The sequence below is a fragment of the Panthera leo genome, chromosome D1, assembly GCF_018350215.1.
Source record: "Panthera leo isolate Ple1 chromosome D1, P.leo_Ple1_pat1.1, whole genome shotgun sequence".
Classification (NCBI taxonomy): Eukaryota; Metazoa; Chordata; class Mammalia; order Carnivora; family Felidae; genus Panthera; species Panthera leo.
The window spans coordinates 53,161,215-53,181,008 of record NC_056688.1 but is presented as its reverse complement, the minus strand read 5'-3'; the positions used below and the strand labels follow the sequence as shown (position 1 = coordinate 53,181,008).

At 46.5% G+C, this 19,794-nt stretch overlaps 1 protein-coding gene across 1 annotated transcript in view; it reads right to left on the bottom strand.

Moving 5' to 3' along the window:
* Positions 1-19,794, bottom strand: part of TENM4 (teneurin transmembrane protein 4) — a 598,010-nt gene that overhangs the window by 276,925 nt on the left and 301,291 nt on the right. The window contains exon 6 of the mRNA XM_042904074.1: positions 9,519-9,728. Within this exon, the coding sequence (XP_042760008.1) occupies positions 9,519-9,728 (210 nt within the window). The remainder of the gene's footprint in view (positions 1-9,518; positions 9,729-19,794) is intronic.

Here is a 19,794-nt window from a genome sequence, read left to right as displayed (position 1 = left end):
ACAGGTGAAAAGGGGAGACCAGTAAATACTTAACCCTCCCTATAATCTCAGTGTTTAAGATGTTATCCCATCTTGCGGTTGGAACATCTCCCAGATTGCTATTTTTCCTCCCATTTTACAGATGGGCAACTGGGCATGAAAAGCGAGCCCAGATGAGGTCACACAGCTAGTGTGGTGGAACCCTGCTTCAGGCCAGGTGTATATTCCCCCAAGAGCCTCCACTGTGGCAGCTAAAGAGAGGTCTCTGGAAGTACAAATATATGTATGACTGCTGTTACTGTGTGCAGCAGCTTCCCAGAGTTATTTATAGAAACGTGATCTGTTCGGGAGAGAAGGAGTGAAGCCTAAATGAATTACCAGTCATTTTCCTCTCCTTTCAACTCTGGGGGGAAGGCCGGCTGACCAGAAGGAAAAGGCATCACGGCGTTTCATCTGGTACCAGATATCAGCACTCAGTTCCTGAAACTATGGGGAATGGAAGCAATGTAGGGAGCTCCAGCAAGGAAGGCTGGGGTTCTGTTTCCAAAACCCCCTGCTATGTTTGTTTAGCTGCCGCCTTGGGCTCGCTCCCCTACCTTGAATCTCTGGAAATCATGCAGGAGGGAGCGGAGGATTAAAGCTCTGGACTCCCAAACAGAGCTGTTATTTTTCCTCCTCCAAGCTTGAAGGGGTGGCCATGCAGGAATCTGCCTTCCTTTCGAAGATATGTGGCCCAAACCTTTCGGATTCCAGAAAGGGAAGAAGAAACTAACATTCATTGGGTACCTATTATGTAGCAGTCATCATGCTAGAAGCCTTGGCCATATTTTCTCATAGGCATAATTTTGTGAAGTACTATTCAAAATAACATTCATTTTACAGAGGAGGAAACAGATCCAGAGAAGTTAAGCAACTTACTTGCCTGTGGCCACACAGCACAGTAGAGATCTGTAGGTCTCCATATTTTTCTCTCCCGTGACTCTACATTGTGCTGTTTCTGTTTTTCTTCTGGCTTGGGTCCTTTTAGGCCTTTTAGAGCAAAGTGAATTTTTTTTTTTTTAGTTGTTTAATTTCAAGCACCTATATAAATAATGGCAGTTCAGAGGGAGAGAGAGGAGGGGAGAAAGTAGAGGAAGGTGGGGGAGGAAGGAAGTCACATGGTTTCCTGGTCCAAACTGGGAGCCATTAACCAGTCCAGTGATGGGGGATCCAGCTGAGCTCAGAGCCCCCGGCTCAGACCTGGTGACAGGGGCAGAAGGCAGGGGGGGGGGGTCTAAGGGGACAGTGGGAACAGATCACTCAAGAAAAGACCACACTTAGGAAAGGCAAGAAGGGTAGGTTCTGAGAGCAGCAAGAGATGTTTATTCTGCAAGTCAGCAGGCTGCAGGGAGCAGCACTGAAAGCTGAGACAGAGTACCGGAGAAAGCCAAGGGGCAAGTTATCCCACGGATGCGATTTTGGTGGCATATGGCACAAAGGGACGTTAAAGCACTCTGGGTCACATGTAGGACAGACGCTTTCAACCTTTTAGGTGATGTCCACGTGGAAGTCTCAGCTTAGTTCCAGTGTGTTATTTTTTAACACCTAACACTTGCCAATGCCCCTACTTAGCAAAGAGGAGCAACTCTCTGCTCTGTCCTTGAGCAGGCATTCTCTCCCCGGAATGTGACAACCGCTTCCACTGTCTTTATTTCTATAGCTACCTTCTATTTATGGCAAGTGAGTTGCAACAGAAGCACACAATTTTCTTTTAAAATAAATGCAGTCACCTCAGGAAAAAAATAATAATAACAATTTTGGTTAAAGGAGGCAGGAAAGAGTCGTGTAGGTGGGCACGCACAGCTATAGTACAGACCATGGCAGTGACGTGATGCACACGTGTATCAGGCTTGGGCAATGGTGATGTAATCCGGTTCCCCCACTGCCCAGACCGGGAAGCCAAGGGAGCCCAGGCTCCTGCAGGGTCGCACTGCAGGCCAGAGGCAGAGCTGGGCTCGGGGGCCAGGTCCTGCTGCTCCCCGACACCAGCCTCCTCACAAACGGGTGTCTGGGACAACTCAGGTGGGTCACGGTGAGGCCTCTCTCCAGGTGAGGTTTACAACCAGCAAGCTGAGCTTCTGTGGATGGCGGTGGGCCTCACAGGTTGGACCGACCCACCGTGAGCAAATCCAAACCTGGCTCAAAGCTGTGTACCAAACGGGCATCTCTGTGCCAAGCTGCTTCTCTCTGTGCATGTGTGTCCTCCAGGGTATGATGGTGCTCCCAGCACTTCTCATTGGGCCAACCTCACGGCAATGTGCTGTGGATCCCACGAGGTGACAGATGTGAATGCCCTCTGGGAATGTGGGGCCACACAAGGGTTAGTTGTACCGATCTCCCAAACTCTCCGTGACCTCCCTCCAGGCACCTCTTCAACAGTCTGGGCCCCGAAGTGTCAGGAGATGCTCTATGACACGGTCTGGTGTCCACAGGGCCTCATGGAGCAGGTCACTAACATTTCAACGGGGACACAAACCAGGCTTAGTTTCCAGATGGAAAAAGCCCAGGCGCATGGCTAACGTGCCTTCCTCAGGGGGTGGTCTAGGAATTCCTAGATCTAATCAAGCCATACACCAAAAATGTTATTTTTGTACCTTTTAATGCAATGGTATTTTGGGAAATTAGTGGAAAAGGAGCTGCAAAGAGTCTACAGTTGTGTCACGTGAGTGACTAATTAAAGGGCTCTGGTTCTCCCAGGACATTTAGTTACATTAATTCAAAATGTGACCTGTTTATTTTGCAAGGTCAGGAAGAAGCCTTACCTCCTAGAAAGCCAATGTGGCAATTAAATTAGAATCACCAGAGTTTGCCTGAGGTAACGTATGAAAAAGGGCTTTGTAAACTGTACAAAAACAGAAGTCACCTCAGTGTGGTTGTCCCCACCGCCCCCAATTAGGGGGGCACGAATCGCCGGCCCCTGGTGGGAGGCCACAGGTGAAGGCTTGTTTAGTTGAGGGAGGCACCTGGTAAGGTGGAAAGGGCATGAAGTCTAGGGCCATGCTTTGAAGCTCGACTTTCCAGCACTTGGGCAAATCACTTCATCTCTGAGAGTCTCCACGTGTATACTGGGAACGTGGCTCATTGCACTGTTCTGAGGGGGCGTGGTTTTGTGTGTGTGGTGCGGGAGGAGGGCTGGAAGGAAGGAGGAAGAGTAAACATCAACATTTTTCACTTCTGGTTGTAATACCTACAATGTACTCAGTAGGGAGCATACAGCCTTGGAGAAGGCCCACCTCAAGGAACCTACAGTTGAACATGCAAATCAGACATGGATAATCAGGCCACCAGACTGTTAAGGGGGAGTGTGAACAGAAGGTGGCAGGGCATTAAGAAAGAAGGCCCACCCATCTGAGGGGCTACCAGGGAAGTTCCTTACGAACTCAGAGCAGCATGCTAAGTTCTGGATTCTGGAAGATTGCTCCTGAATGCCCCTGCAGCAAGACAGCCAGCCTGCCGGCCTGGCCCGGCCTCCTAAGCTCCCACATCAACAGCAGAGGGGGCTGGCCTTTCCAAGTAGCTGTTATGGATAAACAGCAATTTTTTTATGGAGCTGCCCAGCCAGCAACTTGCACCTGTATCATACCTCCTAGTTATCAAGCTATCTAGTTATCTCTATAACCATGGGCAAGTTACTAAGCCTTTGAATCCCAGTACTCTCATTTTTAAAAAGGTGCAATTCAGAATCACCATCCATTAACCACCATTCCGAAATCCCCCAAACTCTAAGACCAAAAGTTCTATTAAAATTCTTCTCATGGTAAAACTTGAACTGACACGAGGCTCAGAGTCCTTTTTAAAAAAATTTTTTAAATCCCATGAGTCTTAGTATTCACTGCAGAAATACTGATGTGTTTGATTACCGTGGACCTTCTGAGCACTCTGGGAATGTTAGGAAAAATACATCACATGAACTGTATTTTCTTTCTTAAACCTGAAAATTTCTGAATTCTGAAAGGAATCTGACTCTAAGGGGTTCATCGAAGAGTTTTGATCCCATTGGTTTAATACCTGTTTTATGGGGTCTCTCTGCTTAGAATGCTCTTTCCCCCCATTTGTCCGGAAAACATCCACAGACATTTCAAATGTCACCGTGAATGAATGAATAAAGGAAGAAATCAATTTGTTTTGCTACTAGGAGTTAGGTAACTTAACTTCTCCACATAGCTGGTATAAGAAAGGACAAGAGTATTTGAAATGCAACAGACTTAGAGGAGAGGTGAACAGAATTGCTTGAAGATTTCACACACCCCAATGTCCTTGACCTTTGGGATGGGGGAAACATCCAGATCCACGTACCTGCAGTTGACATGGAGTAACTAAATTAGGTTCCATGAAATTCACAGCGAAAGGAGACAAAATGTCACCGAACACTTCTCAGTGGTAGGAAACAGGCACAATTTTGCCTTCTGATTTCACAAACTGACTAGAAAGGACCCGGGCAGACTCCCTCAGGGGAATCTGGATAGGTTCTAAATTAAGTTGAATTTTTTGTTTTGTTTTGTTTCGTTTTAAGAAAACACTTTTGGAAGGAGCTGGCATACGTAGCAGTGTTTCCCATTCAGAAAGAAAAATAAACACTCCTCCACTGGGTTGGAAGTCAAAACAAAATAATCCCAGCTGCTTAAGACCTGAGAAAGTCAATGAAACTGCCAAACAACAGTGATGTTGACCAGTGTGACCAGCCTGAGAAATTTGTAAGGAGAGGTGGGAAGGGCCCAGGGCAGAGTATGGGGAAGAGGGGAAAGAAAAGAAAAGGGGGGGGGGGAAGCCATGGATGGCCCAGCATCCAGGGCTATCTCTCATGAAGCAGCACTAAAATGTAATGTCTAAGTCATTTGTACTTACTCATCTTTGAAACTTCAGTGTCCTCACAAAAACACAACTGAAAGATTCTACTCTGTGGTATCAGACAGACCTGAGGTTCGAATCTATCAGTTAGAAGCTGTGTGATTTAGGAAGTTACTTAACCTCTCTGGTCCTCTATGGCCTCAATGAGACTAAAAATCTTCACATCACAGGATAGATATGAAGATTCAATGAGATTCAACGTGATGCAATGAGATTCCAAAATTCAATGGGATTAAACACCTGTCACATAATAGGTACTTCATAAAGATGTGTGAAGCAATAGGAATCTAACAATTTGTAGTTCTTTTTTTTTTTTCTTAAAAGTTTATTTATTTGGAGACAGACAGAGAGGGAGTGGGGGAGGAACATAGAAAGAGCAGAGCAGAGTATCTGAAGCAGGCTCTGTGCTAAGAGCAGGCAGCCTGATGCGGGGCTTGAACTCACAAACTGTGAGATCATGACCTGAGCTGAAGGCAGACACTTAACTGACTGAGCCACCAGGCACCCCGCTTGTAATTCTTTTTAAAAAATTCTCTTAAAAATCTTTAAGTTGGGGCGCCTGGGTGGCTCAGTCGGTTGGGCGGCTGATTTCGGCTCAGGTCATGATCTCACAGCTCGTGAGTTCAAGCCCCGCGTCGGGCTCTGTGCTGACAGCTCAGAGCCCAGAGCCTGTTTCAGGTTCTGTGTCTCCCTCTCTCTCTACCCCTCCCATGCTCACGCTCTGTCTCTCTCTCTCTCAAAAATAAATAAACATTAAAAAAAAATTTAAAAAAAATCTTTAAGTTTTTTGGTTTTTGTTTTTTTTTTTGGTGGAATTCCTCTTCTCTTCTCCAGTCTCCTGCTAAGGAGGACGCACAGAAATAATGGGACCTGGCATTGGAAACAAATCAAAACAAATGGGGGCCGGGTGGGAGGAAGAAGACAGGAGATTCTGGAATCAAGCAGGCTTGGATCTGAAATCTTTAATATGCCCCTTCGAAGCAGTGGAGCTATGGGCAGGTTACCGGCCCTTGCTGGGCCTCAGTTTCCTGGCAGAAAAATAGAAATAAATGGAAGCTCAAATAAGTTAATGCATGTAGAGAAAGACACACAGAAGGTGCTCGTTGCATGTCAATTCTCCCTCCACCTCTACCTCCCCTTGGCTTTGAGAAACTGACATCTTTCTCTGAGTTTTTATTCCCTGACCCTCTTAAATATTACCCTCCAGGTTTTAAAAGTCTCTGTACTTCAGAATTTAGATTATGACAATTCACGGAACGCTTAATATTTATTCTAAAAAGTTTCTCTGGGGTAGGGACAAATACCTACCTAATCCTAACCACTTCCTTAGCTTTTCAGCTGTGATGAGTTGATATTTGAGCGCAATCTTTCTTTATATATATCAGTGTTTTCTAGATGGTTGTCCTTGGGGGCGGATTAGGACTTTGATGACAGAAAGGGCTCCTTCGCCTGTTTTCTTTCGTGCAGGGACAATGAGCTGTTCTGTAATGCCCCACGCGTTCGCCTTGCACTTTACACGGGGATTTTGGCAGGGCAGCTTTGAGGCGTCGCGGCTCTGAGACCACAGCCCTGTGCTGGAGTTGACACAGCTGTAGGCAGAGGGCCTCTGGGGAGCCCCTGGAGCGAGCAGCCTGAGCTCCTGGGGAGGCTGCTTTCCAGAGGGTCAGCCCTCCTGCGCCCTCCAGCGCAGGGCGCTGAGTCAGCTCCCACCAAAGGAAGCCGCTTCCTTTCCCCCCCAGATAGGAGCCCGAGGGGCTGCCTTTGTCATTTAAAGTACATTGGGAATTAAGTGTCTGGGGAAGCCTGCCTCAGAAAGAGCTTCAGTAATTCATCCCTTTAGGGTGGTCTCTAAAGTCTTCGATCGCTGCAAGGGAATGGGGCTGTGGCCATAGGGAAGGGAAAGAGGGACGTCTGTCATCTTCACCAATTTTTTTTTCAAGTAGGCTTCATGCCCAGCGCACAGCCCAACCTGGGGCTTGAATTCATGACCCTGAGATCAAGACCTGAGCTGAGATCAAGAGTCCGTGCTTAACTAGCTGAGCCATCCAGGCACCCCACCTTTACCATATTTTTTTTAACATCGATTTATTTTTGAGAGACAGTGCGAGACAGAGCATGAGCAGGGGAGGGGAAGAGAGAGAGGGCAGACACAGAATATGACACAGGCTCCAGGCTCTGAGCTGTCAGCACAGAGGCTGACATAGGGCTCGAATTCACAAACCATGAGATCGGGACCTGAGCCGAAGTAGACACTTAACCGACTAAGCCACTAAGGTGCCCCACCTTGACCATTCTTGACCTCTATAGCAACCTTGGAAGCTTTTCCCCATATCACAGATAAAGCAACTGATGGTCTGGGAGGTTAGGTACTTTGCCCAGGGTCACATATCTGGGACCTCATTTCAGAAAGCTGGACCCCATGGTCCTTGCTTTCTTGGCTGCACTTGGTCCTCAAAGAGTTTGTATCTCTTGCGCATTCATTTATTTGCTCATTAAGTCAGCACTGCCCAAAAAGTGCCTCTAAGGCCATGCACCAAACTGTTAAAAGTGGTTACCTCTGGGAGGAGGGATTACAAGAGAACTTTGCTTTTTACCATTCTGTATTGTCTGAATGTTAACAAGCATTGTTACTTTTATAATCGACAAAACAATAAAGATGATCCTATTAAAATAACTTCACATTTCTTTCATGAAAACAAATCAAACAACACCTTCAAAACATATATCGGGTCCAATATGTGGCAGGGTCCAGTCGTCTCCACGCACTAGTGCTGGGTTTATGGCAGTATCAGCAAGTCCTTTTGCTCATAGAAGACCGCTCAGTTTGGGGTTTCAGGGGGACAGGAAGGTAGCAGGCAGGGTCCAGCTGTGGAGTGAGACTCACTGGCTCTCTCATGACCCACCAACCCAGAGCAGCAGGCTACTAAAAACCCAGACTCTCCCTTTGGTCAAGGGACACATTGATAACCAACCTTTAGTGACACACTCAGAGCAAAACCCCAGAGAAGGAATCAGAAGTGTCTCCAGGTCCCCTGGAGGCAGGAAGAGCACAGAGGAGCATAACTGAGCAGAAAGCTTGTAGGCCAAAGTTCCCCCATCTTCCTGGCTCATCAATAATGCACTAATGCTATCAATTTGCTGCAGAACTTACAACAAAGTGATTCTTCTTGTTCAGTTATTTAGCAAAGGGAGAGATTAAAGACTTTAATCTCCTGCCTTTTCTTTTACCTGCAAGGCTTATTTACCCAGAAATGAACAAAAAATATCATCGTACGTGTGTGTGTATGTGTGTGTGTATTTTTTTTTTTTTTGCAAGTAAGCTTAAGAAAGCTACTGGCTGGCACACCTCTGTCAGTACCACATGACATTCATATATTCAGAGCACCTTAGAGATTGCTCCTTCACTGGCAAGATGGGAAACTGATGCCTAGAGAGAGAGACAGTCATTTGCCCAGGACAAGTAGCCAGGGAGCCACAGAGCTGGTCTTGTGCACAGGTTTCCTACCTCCTAGTCCAGGGTTCCTATTTCTGTGCATAGTTTAAAACATGAGCAGGTAAAATGTATAGAGAAGCGGTGACACCAAACCACCAAAAGGACAATGTCACTCTCAGAGAGCACAAAGGTTAAATAGTCCCTGGAGGATGGTTTGGCTTTTGGTTACAGAGAATGTAGGGCCTGACATTTTGGCAGAAGAGAACCACTAAGTCCAAAGACCTCCTGTCTGATTTTCAAAGAGCGTAGAGGCTGTATATTATTCCCTCTCTTGGAGGCTTCTAGGCATCCTTGCAAAGAAGTAGACTGGCCTCTGCTGGACACAGAGAGGGCAAGACCTTGACCCATGTCACACAGCACCTGACCAGGTGCTGAAACCTGGGGCTGCTAGCTCTAAGTCTACGTAGGGCTCTGCCACCATACCCTCCCATACCTCTTCTCCGTAAGAGTCAGGGCACAACGAAGACGAATAGTGTTCATTATGGACAGATCCATGCTTGTGCCCAGTGGCTCTCTCTGCAACCAGCATTCAGCCCTGCAGCAGCTTGGGGCTTCAGGGCCCTCTCTCTCCTGGCAGTTTGAAAGTCAAGAACTTTCAAAGCCAGTGCTGGGCTCCAGGTGGTATCCTTTCCCTCAGCTTTCTCATGGTTAATGGGGACACTACAACACCAGTTTCTTAGGCTGGGTTGTGAGGAGAATCCAGCAAAGCAACAAGTGGTGGTGGCACAGTCCTGGACAGAGTAGGTGGCCAATCGGTGCTATTTTTGTTTTAACCTTTCTTTTCTTTTTCTCTTTGGATCTTTGTTTCTGTGGCTTTGCCTGCCTTGGTCTCCACCTGGGGCTTCTGTCTCGGGTCTGTCTGTGCATCTCTGTCCCTGTAGCTCTATCCAGACGTTTGTCATGGGAATGGGGACAGCAATCCCCTCACAACCCCCCCACCCCCACCCCCCCGCACATCCCAGCGGCGCAGCGGGGCAGGAGCCGCGCTGCCTGAGCTGCGGAGCCGAACCAGGTCCCCGAAAACCCCGAGCCCCCCATGCACCAGGCCCCTCCGCCCCTGCAAGCGGCCCAAGCAGGCAGATTAATCAGCATCACCAACGAAAGGGAAAAAAAACAACAACAAAAAACCCACAGAAGTTAGGAAGAGAGAGGGACTTACCGTTCGCCGCGACCCCCAGGCTGGCGGAGCCACTTTTAACTAAGAATGAATTAGGGACAAACTCTTCCTCAGAGTCTGAGTCCGGGGTTGGCTGGGCCACACCGCTGCCTAGCAACCGCCTCTGGCTCTCATTGGCCGGAGGGGAGGGGGGCGGGGAGGGGGACTGCTCAATAGGGGTTGATGAAGCGGATGAACAATGCAAGGGAGCACCTGCGAACCACAAAGACAAACACAGACAGAAAAAAAATAATGAAAATTGGTTTCGAGGCACACGGGGAGGGGGAGGGAGCAAAATAAAACACGCATCAACGGGGGAGGGGCTCCCAACAGGGGGCGATCTACTGCACACGTGGTCCGGGGGGGCGGGGCTGATGCCTCCGCAAAGGTAGTTGGTGCAAACTTCTTCTGCAGAGCCGGGCCTAGGCGCAGAAAAGTCTGCACGGCTTGCCAACAGGGGCAGCCCGCGGAAACACACGGGAAGCCCTACCAGCTTTGCCTGTTCTCTGAGAGAGGCCCGAAAACCTGGAGTCTGGTTCTGGGTGGCTGTGCTATCTATCAAACAGCAACCCCGCTCTGAGCCTCAGTGGCCCCGCTGGTAAAATGAGCAGCCACACTGGGTGATCGCTGAGTTCCTGCAAGCTGGCCATTCTGTGATGTCACTCAAGTGAAACGATGTTCTCATTAGTGAGATTTTTTTTAATCGGACATGCCTGGAAAAGGCTCTGGGTCTCATAAAAGATAGAGCCGGAGTGAATGACCTCGGGCTGCCTCCACCGCTGGCATTCTAAGATTTTAACACACTATTTTACTTTTTCTAAGAATCTGACATTTTAAGATTCTTAAATCCTGCCATTTTCTGCAAACTCCCTGAGAGCAAGAGCATTAGCAGTCTTTTTCACTTCTTTATCCCTGGAGTCTAGCACAGTGCCTGGCATGCAGTAGGCACTAATGAAATATTTGCTGGATGGGAGAGTTGCAGGTGTCTAACATATTAGGATCCTCAAGTTCTAACCATCTCAGATAAGATAATTCTATAATTTTAGGGCACTAATATTCTATGAGTTCCAAGATACACTGAGTCAGTGTATTTTGACTCCAAGTTTCTAACATGTCAGGGTCCTAAGATTCTAAAACCCCAGTTTTGTGAGCACATTCCCAACTCTTCAGAAGGAGAAGGTGATGGCCTGGGAAAAGAGCTTTGAGATCAGGCAATTTGCAGTTCTACCTGTGGCTGGCCTTCAGACATGTGCAGTACATCGTCCACAAGAGAGGGAACATAAGCACAGACAGATAACAGTATACAGTACAAGACAATGCATCCACCTGACGGCAAGGGCTGCTTCTTTTCTTCCACCTTGACTGAGAGAAGCCTTAAAACATAATCCGATCTACCCAGCTTTGCAAAGAGGCTGAACCTTAGGAAACATAACGTAGCCCGGACAAGTCATCATAAAATCTGGCAGAGCTTTAAGGGAGAGGTGGCACAGAGACCAGCTAATTGTTGGTGGGAGGGGAAGCTTTTTGTGGTCTACCAAGAGAAGCTCTCTCAGGTCACAGCCACCAAATCCTGCAGGATTCTGTAGTTTTCATGACTCTTATGTCAAACCCTGAGCCTAACCACGTGTGATGACATTTTACAGATGTGCTGTATACACCATCTGGTTCATGGTAGAAATTTAGTAAGAGCAGTTGAGATAGCTGGGATCAATGACCATGGTGTACCCTCTGAATGGCTCTGTGTTCTGGTTTCTTTACCTAAAACATCCAGGCTAGGATTCTCTTCAAAATCATCCAAACCAAGGATTCCCAATTCACCTTGTGAGAACCTTCGCTGACACCACTTACGACACAGCAGGCTAAGGTGATCAGCCTTGACTTGATCCAGCCTTGACTTGAGTTCTGGTATCACATTTGCCATACTGTATTTGCAGTTATCTGTAGTTGTCTCCCACATAAAAGTATAGGGCATATTCTTGGGGGACAGTACATTCTTGGAGTAGGTTGTGGAGTTCAACAGAATCGGGGTATCCTGCATGACCTAGCCTCCTATTAGCTGTCTGATCTTGGGAAAATGACTTCCAGTTTCTTGTTTGTAAGCTGGGTACCTCTCCCCTTTCACACAGTTGTTGTGAGGACTAAGGATACCATATCTGAGCACGCAGTATGCATGAGCAAGTAGGAGCCCAGGGTCAGTGCTCACCAAATGCTCATTCAATTGAATGAATCCCCCCACCCCAGCCAACCCCGCCCCCCTGCCGCCCGTCCCCCGGCACCAAGAACCTCATTCATGATTCTGCTTCCTTTGCAGTCCCAGTTTTGGAAAGATTTTATCTAGCAGGCTGCATTTATTAAGCAAATATACATTCATTTCCTCCTCTTTTATTAGTCAAAGACATCTTATAATCTCCAATCAGAGCTTCTGATGAGCTCGGGATAGCCGGTATCATACCATGCTGAGTTGTTAGAATTTCAGACAAAAGTTAAGAAACACGATATGTTGTTCTAGGGGGGCTAGTTACAGCCTCTTCCTAAGTACATCTGTCAGGCTTTATGAAATAAATAGTTCCAGAACTAAGTAAATTGTTCCATCACAAACTTCAGAGACCCAAGGCTGGGAACAACACAGTGCCCTTCTGGGCCTCATGCCTGTTTCTTCTGCCTTCCATCCAACCTCCAGGTCTCCCTCACCTCGGGTCTCTGCATTGCTCTGAATATTCATAACCTAACACTCAAAGCACCTAACAAAGTGCCAGGCCCTTAGTAGGTGTACAATAACTCATGATGTTTCTATGAAGTACAGATATCATTGGAAACATGTTAATTCCCTTCCTCGTACGCATCAGCTTCTTATAATTCATGTGGTCCCAAAGTAGGGTACACAGAACCACCCCCTGGGCACAAGAAAATATAGAAATATTTATTTTATGGGGGGCGGCTGGGTGGCTCATCGGTTAAGTGCCCAACTTTGGCTCAGGTCATGATCTCGCAGTCCATGGATTTGAGCCCTGCATTGGGCTCTGACAGCTCAGAGCCTGGAGCCTGCTTTGGATTCTGTGTGTGTGTCTCTCTCTGCCCCTCCCCTGCTCATGCTCTCTCTCTCAAAAATAAAATAAACATTAAAAAAAGAAATATTTATTTTAATCCCCTTTTCTAATATCTATTTTGTATATATTTTGTAATATATATAGTACATTAGTGCTTGAAACACATATAATAAAATGCATTGCTGTACAAATTTGGCAACTACAGAAGCAAAGCAGGGTGATATTAAAAGTTTGGGCTCTGGAGCCAGATCCTCCATTTGAATTCTAGCTATACTACTTGTTAGCTCAGTAGTAGTGACCTTGGGCAAATCACTTTACCCTTTGTACCTCAATTTCCTCATCTATATAAAGGAGATTAAAAGATAAATTAAAAAACGAACATCTATTTCACAGGGTTGCTTTGAGGATTAAAGGAGTCCAGACAAGGAACACGTTGAGAACAGCGTGGCAGCCAGTAAGCACCTAATAAGCATTAGAGGCTCTATGTATAAATATGTATATAGAGAGTGAGGGCACTAGGCTCTCGTAAGAGCAGTGCGGGATTGCAGAGTATGGCAAATACTGCTTCATTCCACAAACCCTTCCTAAATACCCACTGACTAGGTTAGAAGGTGAGGGGGATACAAACAGTGAGAGACATGGTCCCAAAAGAACTGGCGGGAGGGGAGACAGTCACACAGAGTTCTATGCAAGGCACTGGGGACCTGTCAGAACAGAAGACAGCCCAGTGCATAATCAGGATACACACTTCATCTGGAGGAAAGGTGAAAGGCTTTCTGGACCTCCAGAGAGTTCCAGTGGGAAGAGAAGGAGAGATCGGGGGATGGGAACCCACGGCATAGGGAAGAATGGCAGAGGGCCTAGGGCCTCATCCTTCGCCGGGTCTCCAGCAGCCTGCCCATCCCCCCTTTGCTTCTTAAGTCTCATGTGCTACCATGAACTTCTCACCAAGTCTGCCGAGTCTTGCAGAGCCGTGTTGGCCTGCTCTCATTTCCATGGATGCACGCCTCTACCTTTTGTCCAAGTTTGAGGAGTTGCACAACTTCAGGGCATCATTTGCAGCGAATCTGTTTGAATGGCACTCCCCGGAACACAGTTTTGCACCTTCTCTTTCTTCTCCCTGTACACATACTTTACTCTTCCCTTTTCCCCATCACTACCACCCTGTGTCACTAGCTCCCACTCATCCTTAGGCCTACCCTCGTGTCACCTCCCCCGGGAAGGTTTCCTGATGCCTCAGGCCTGGGTTTGGCACCCCTGCTGCATCCCCACACAGCTCCCTGTACTTTCTCTGTTGCAACCCTTCCTGCTCTGCGGTGTTTACTTTCTGTGTCTGCCCACTGGCCTGCCTGGCTTGCCCATTATCATATTTCCCAGTGCCTAGCACAGTGTCCAGTGCATAGAAAACACCAGTAAAAACTTGTTACATGAAGAGGCGATGGGAAGAAGGTAGAAGGGAAGGAGAGTAACTTGATTACGGTGCAAAGGGTCTATATAAAGATAACAGTGAGAAACAACAGTAGGTTTAGGCCTTGAACACAAAGAAAAGGAAGCCAGACCTTAACTGGGAGTCATGGAAGCTTTTAAAGTCAGAAGATGACAAGACCAGGGCTGTGCTTTACAAAGATCTGCTCTTTAAACTTAAGGCATCTGCTCAGCCACTTAGATTTCCTTCTAAATGGCTCACCTCAGCCAGGATGGAAGTCCCCGTGATTGCCTCTGGGGGTGGAGGTAGGGGACAGATGCATGTTTATATAGGCAAATAATACATGCCTGATGCCAAGGGATGATGGGACTGGAGTTTAGGGTTGCCTTCCCATGTACCCTGATCATCAGCTTGAAGGGAACCTGGCATTGTAGAATTTTCCACAGTGTTCATGGCAAAATGAGATGGGATGAGGGGTGTGAATCTCCCTACACCTCACTCCAACAATGAAGGGGGCCAGTGAAAGGTGGAGGGGAGTCATCCATGTTTCCTGAGAGAATGTCTCTGTGAGCCTAGTTCTAGCTTATTGTGGATGAGGAGGGAGAAAGAGCCACAAAGTGAGAGTGCAGACACCCATATGGTCGAGGTGGAGGGTGAGGCGGGGCCAGGAACAAACATTCTCAGAGCTCCTTCTGGAATCCAGGAACCCAGTCAGGTGCTTTATGAGATCTCTTCCTCACATCAAACCTGTCAGTAGGAAAATTCAACCCCATTTTCAAGGCTTAGAGAGGTGAAGTAATTTGTCGATGGTCACAGGAGCTGGGTAAGAACTCGTAGCTGCAGTGCTGTTCCCTGAGTGGCGTGAATGAAATTTATCAGGCCCCATTTCGGGTAGGGAAAGGGAAGCTCTTGTCTATCAACTGAAACACATCTAAAGCAAAAAGACCACAGGCTTCCTGTTGTGTAAACCAGGGATCAGAGTCCGGTTTTACAGCGGCTGTGTGACCTTGGGTAAGTCACGTTACTTCTCTTAGTCTCTGTTTTCCCCTTTAAAAATGGAGCGCTTATACCCACTGCAAAGGGTTGCTGGGGAGATTGATGCTATGATGCTTCTAAGGAGCCCAGCAGTCTCATGGAAGGGGCTCAGCCAACACTGATTTCCTCTGCCATTCCACCAGCTGTAATCTACAGTAAGAGCAGGGTGGTTTTGTGCAGTAAATGATAACAGATCTGCAAGCGTGCCAATGACACCTTTATCAATGTGGATTACTTGTCAATGTCATAAAAAGAGGAAAGTGTTAAGGAGGCAGCCGTGATATATGAAAAGAACACAGGACAAGGGAATCCTGAGATCTGCAGAAAGGACAATTTCAGTTACTCACATCTTTGTGTGAATCATGGGAGCATTTGAAACGTAACCTATAGCTAGGATAGGATATTCTCAAGGAAGGTCGTTTTAGCATTCTGGATTCCGAGCGTGTCTCTAGAGTATGCCAGGAGGCTGAAGTGTGAAGGGCCCAGCTGATGGACAAATTTATTACTCTGACAAGTAAAGAAAGACCATTAACAAAATGCACGTTTTTACACTTTTCTCAGCAGTCTTGAGAAAGCCTAGATTCTAAACACCCAAACGGAGGCGGGAGCCTGGGTGGCTCAGTTGGTTGAATGTACGGCTCTTGATTTTGGCTCAGGCCATGATCCCAGGGCTGTGGGATCCATCCCTGCATAGGGCTCTGTGCTAAGCATGGAGCTTACTTAAGATTCTCTCTCTTCTCTCTCTCTCTGTCTCCTCCTCCTCCTCTTCCTCCTCCTCCACTTCTCTCCTCTGCTCATGCTCTTTAAAAAATAAGTAAACAAACAAACACCCAAAGAGAATCTTATTAATCTAAACCGTCTAGACTGTGACAGGGTGAATCGCAGCCGACTGACAGAGGCAAAGTGTGAGTCCCATCGGAAAAGCCAGAGCACTGGCTGCGTGCTGCAGGGAGGGCACTTTCTCACAGGTATGTCACCTTGTGCAGCCGTGAGCTGACAGATTCACCCCTCCTGTGAAGGTTCCGTTCTAGAAAACTCTAGTCCCTTCCCTTAAAACCAAGTGCGTTCCTTCTCTTCTCATGGTCCAACCTCGCCTCTATGTCCTTTTAATGGAGCAGCCAGTTGCTTCAGGGAGTAAGTAAAATCCTTCTTGGTTCTGAGCAGAGGATGGAAAACTGGGATCTCCTTCTGACAGAAGGTTTGGGGCTCCTGGAAGATCAGAAGTTTCACCACAGGGCAGCATGTCCTGACTCAAGTGAGGGACATTCCCATCTACTACTTCAATAGCCTCGCTTGCCTGACAGGATGGTAGGCTGCTCACCTCTGTGTCCTGGCCTAGATCAGAGTCTCAGCTCAGAAAAGCTTTGCAGAACTGGTTCCCATAGTTATCTGAAATGGACTGAAGCCCACTGCTGTGAAGGATTTCAAAGTGCAGGAAACCCCAAGCCAGAGAGCTACAGAGACCCCACATTCTGTTTGTCAGTGTCAGCCTCAATTTGCATCTGTTATTCTGCATTAATTAACAAGAGTGCCCCACCTTTACTCTAAAAATGTCTAATGTGGACAGTTAATTAGATGGCTACCCTGTTTCAGGGCAGTATGGATTCAGTTCCACATCAGAGGCTGCCTAGACTAAGGGCCAAGAGATCTGGGTGCAGGTCAACGATGTGCCTCGGTACCACGGTCAAGTCCTCTGACAGCTCTGGCCCTCGCTTTCCCCATCAGGGAGCCAGACTAGCACACTCTAAGGTTCTTCTGTAGGAGTAGCTGTAGTACCTACCTCCAGGGGATGTTCTGAGGAGGAAAGGAGACTATAAAAAGAAGGCAGGATAGAAACGATCTCAGTTACAATGGCAAGTGAGGTTCCTTCAGCAGGGCGAATGCTCATAAAGTGTTTACAGGATGAATAAATTTGTAGGAATGTATTGGAAAAAGGATTGGCTGAAAAAACCTTTCACAGTGGTTATCAACGATATGGGCAGTTTTTCATTTTTTAAATATGATTTTATACCTTCACATTTTTGTACAATGAGCACATACAGTTCTTCTTCTACTTCTAAAGTTATTTTTAAAACTTCAGGAGAGGGGCATGTGGGTGGCTTGGTCAGTTGAGCTTCTAACTCTTGATTTTGGCTCAGGTCATGATCCCGGGGTTGTGGGATCGAGCCCTGCGTCGGGATCTGTGCTGAGCGGGGAGCCTGCTTGGGATTCTCCCTCTCCCTCTGCCCGTCTACCCAAGCTCATGTGAGCTCTCTCTCTCTCTCTCTCTCTCTAAAAACCAAACCAAACTTCAGGAGAAAATGAAATAATAAATGTGAAAATGCCAGGCACCTAGCAAGTGCTAAGACAGATGTTGATTTTAAATACAAATAAGATTTTATGCCCTGATATGGGTAGTATGATTTTATATAAACTGATTTTTAAAATGTGAAAACCTTTGGGGCACCTGGGTGGCTCAGTCAGTTAACTGTCTGACTGCTGATTTTGGCTCAGGTCATGATCTCACGGTCATGATCTCACAGTTGTGAGATCAAGCCCCTCATCGGGCTCCACACTGGGCATGGAGCCTCCTTGGGATTCTCTCTCTTCCTCTCCCTCTGTTGCTTCCCTGCTCAGTTCATGTTCGCTCTCTCTTTCTCTCTCTCAAAAAAAAGAAAAAGAAATTAAAAAAAATGTGAAAACCTCTTAACTGAGCAGTTATACTTCTAGCAAGTTACCCAAGAACATAATTGTGACTTTTCAAAAGATTTTCTAATAAGAATATTCATCACAACATCATTTATAATAGTGAGAAGTAAAATAAAAAAATGCTAGAAAGGAGAAACATCTTTAATGTTAAAAGTGCCTAATTATGTAAATTAAGGCACAGCAGTACAATGTTAATACACAGACGTTATAAGCCATGGTTGTAAAGAACACTTCGGGACATGTGAAATTGGATATAAAAAACTATGATGCAAAACTGTATAAAAAGTAATTCTGACATTTAAGTGTGTGTATGTGCAGTTTGTACAGAAATGTTGACACCTGTCACCTTAAGGAAGTAAAATCATGAATGCATTTTAGTTTTTTATAATTTTTCCATACTTTCTAATTTTTTCAAGGAGCAAATGTGATAATGAGATTAAAAAAATAGAAGTTATTGTAAAGAGAAGGAAACACACCGACAGGAAGGTAGCAAAGACCACGGCTTCTGGTTTGGGTCCCCAGTATGTGGAGCACTGCACAGCCATAGCCTCCTGGGCCCAGATTCGCCTTCTTTTCCAGCCTATTAAATCTAGTGGGTCTTACTCCCCTCGCTGGGCAGCTCCCACTAAGTCAACTCTCCTCTTTTCTCATCAACAGTGGTTATTTTCAGAAGCAGGTCTGGGGCCATCTGTCTCTGTGACTTATGCTGGGAAAATGGTCTCTGGAAAACAGGAGGCAGTAAATTTCTCAGGCTCAGCTCATTTGATCTCCATCCCTCCTCCTCACAGGTTTCTCAGGGCCATTTTTTTTAACGCATTTACCAAGAAAAGAGCTTTGCTTTCACCTGTTTGTGGGGGGACACCCAGATCCTGGAGTACCTTCCACCTCGACACTGAGAAGGGAGGTCTTTAGGTCTCTGGTCTTCACTCAGGGATGGCCAGCTAGCTGTGCTGCTTGTTTGATTACAGGTGTATTAAATGAGGACATTCATTGAGGTGCCTGCATGGCTCAGTCGGTTGAGCATCCAACTCTTGACCTTGGCTCAGGTCATGATCTCATGGTTTGTGAGTTTAAGCCCTGCATTGGACTGTGTTAGCAGTGGGGAGCTTGCTTGGGATTCTATCTTTCCCTCTCTCTGCCCCTCCCCTACTTGCTCTCTTTCTCTCTCCAAATAAATAAATGAGGACATTCATTGATTTTGGGGGGTAATAACAGCTTTATTGAGTTATAGTTCACATACCATACAAGTCACCCATTTAAAGCATATCATTCAATTATTTTTAATATATTCACAGAGTAGTGCAACCATCACCAGTCTATCTACCTATTTATTTATTTTACCACAGTCAATTTTAGAATATTCTCATCCCCCCCCCCCCCAAAAAAAAGCCCATACGTATCATCAGTCACTCCCCATTTCCCTCCAAACCCTTGCAGCCCTGGACAATCACTAATCTACTTTCTATGTATGTATGGATTCACCCATTCTGGGCATTTCATGTACAAGGACTCAGGACATGTGCTCTTTTGTGGCTGGCTTCTTTCATTTAACATGATGTTTCTGAGGTTCATCCATGTTGTAAGATGGATCAGAACGTCATGTCATTTTATTGCCGAATGACATTGTGTTGTACGGACATTGCGTTTATTTGATCATCAGCTGATGGCCACTTGGGTTGTTTCTGCCTTCCAGCTATTCTGAATAAACTGCTACAAGCATCTGTGTACACATTTTTGGGTGGACATGCGTTTTCATTTCTCTTGGGTGTATACCTAGGAGTGGAAATGCTGGATCAAAGTAACTCTGCTCAACACTTTCAAGAACTGTTGGACTGGTTTCCAGTGGCTCCACCATTTTCCATCCCCACCAGCAGTGTCTCAAAGCCCCGATTCCTACACATCTGTGCCAACACTTTTTATCGTGTGTCTTTTTGATAACAGCCATTCTAGTGGGTATGAAGAGTCAGCTCAGGTGGTTTTGATTTGCATTTCCCGATGGCTAATGACGTTGAGCACCCTCTCATGTGCTTATTGGCCATTTGTGTATCTTCCCAGAGAAATACCTATTCCAATCCTCATTTTA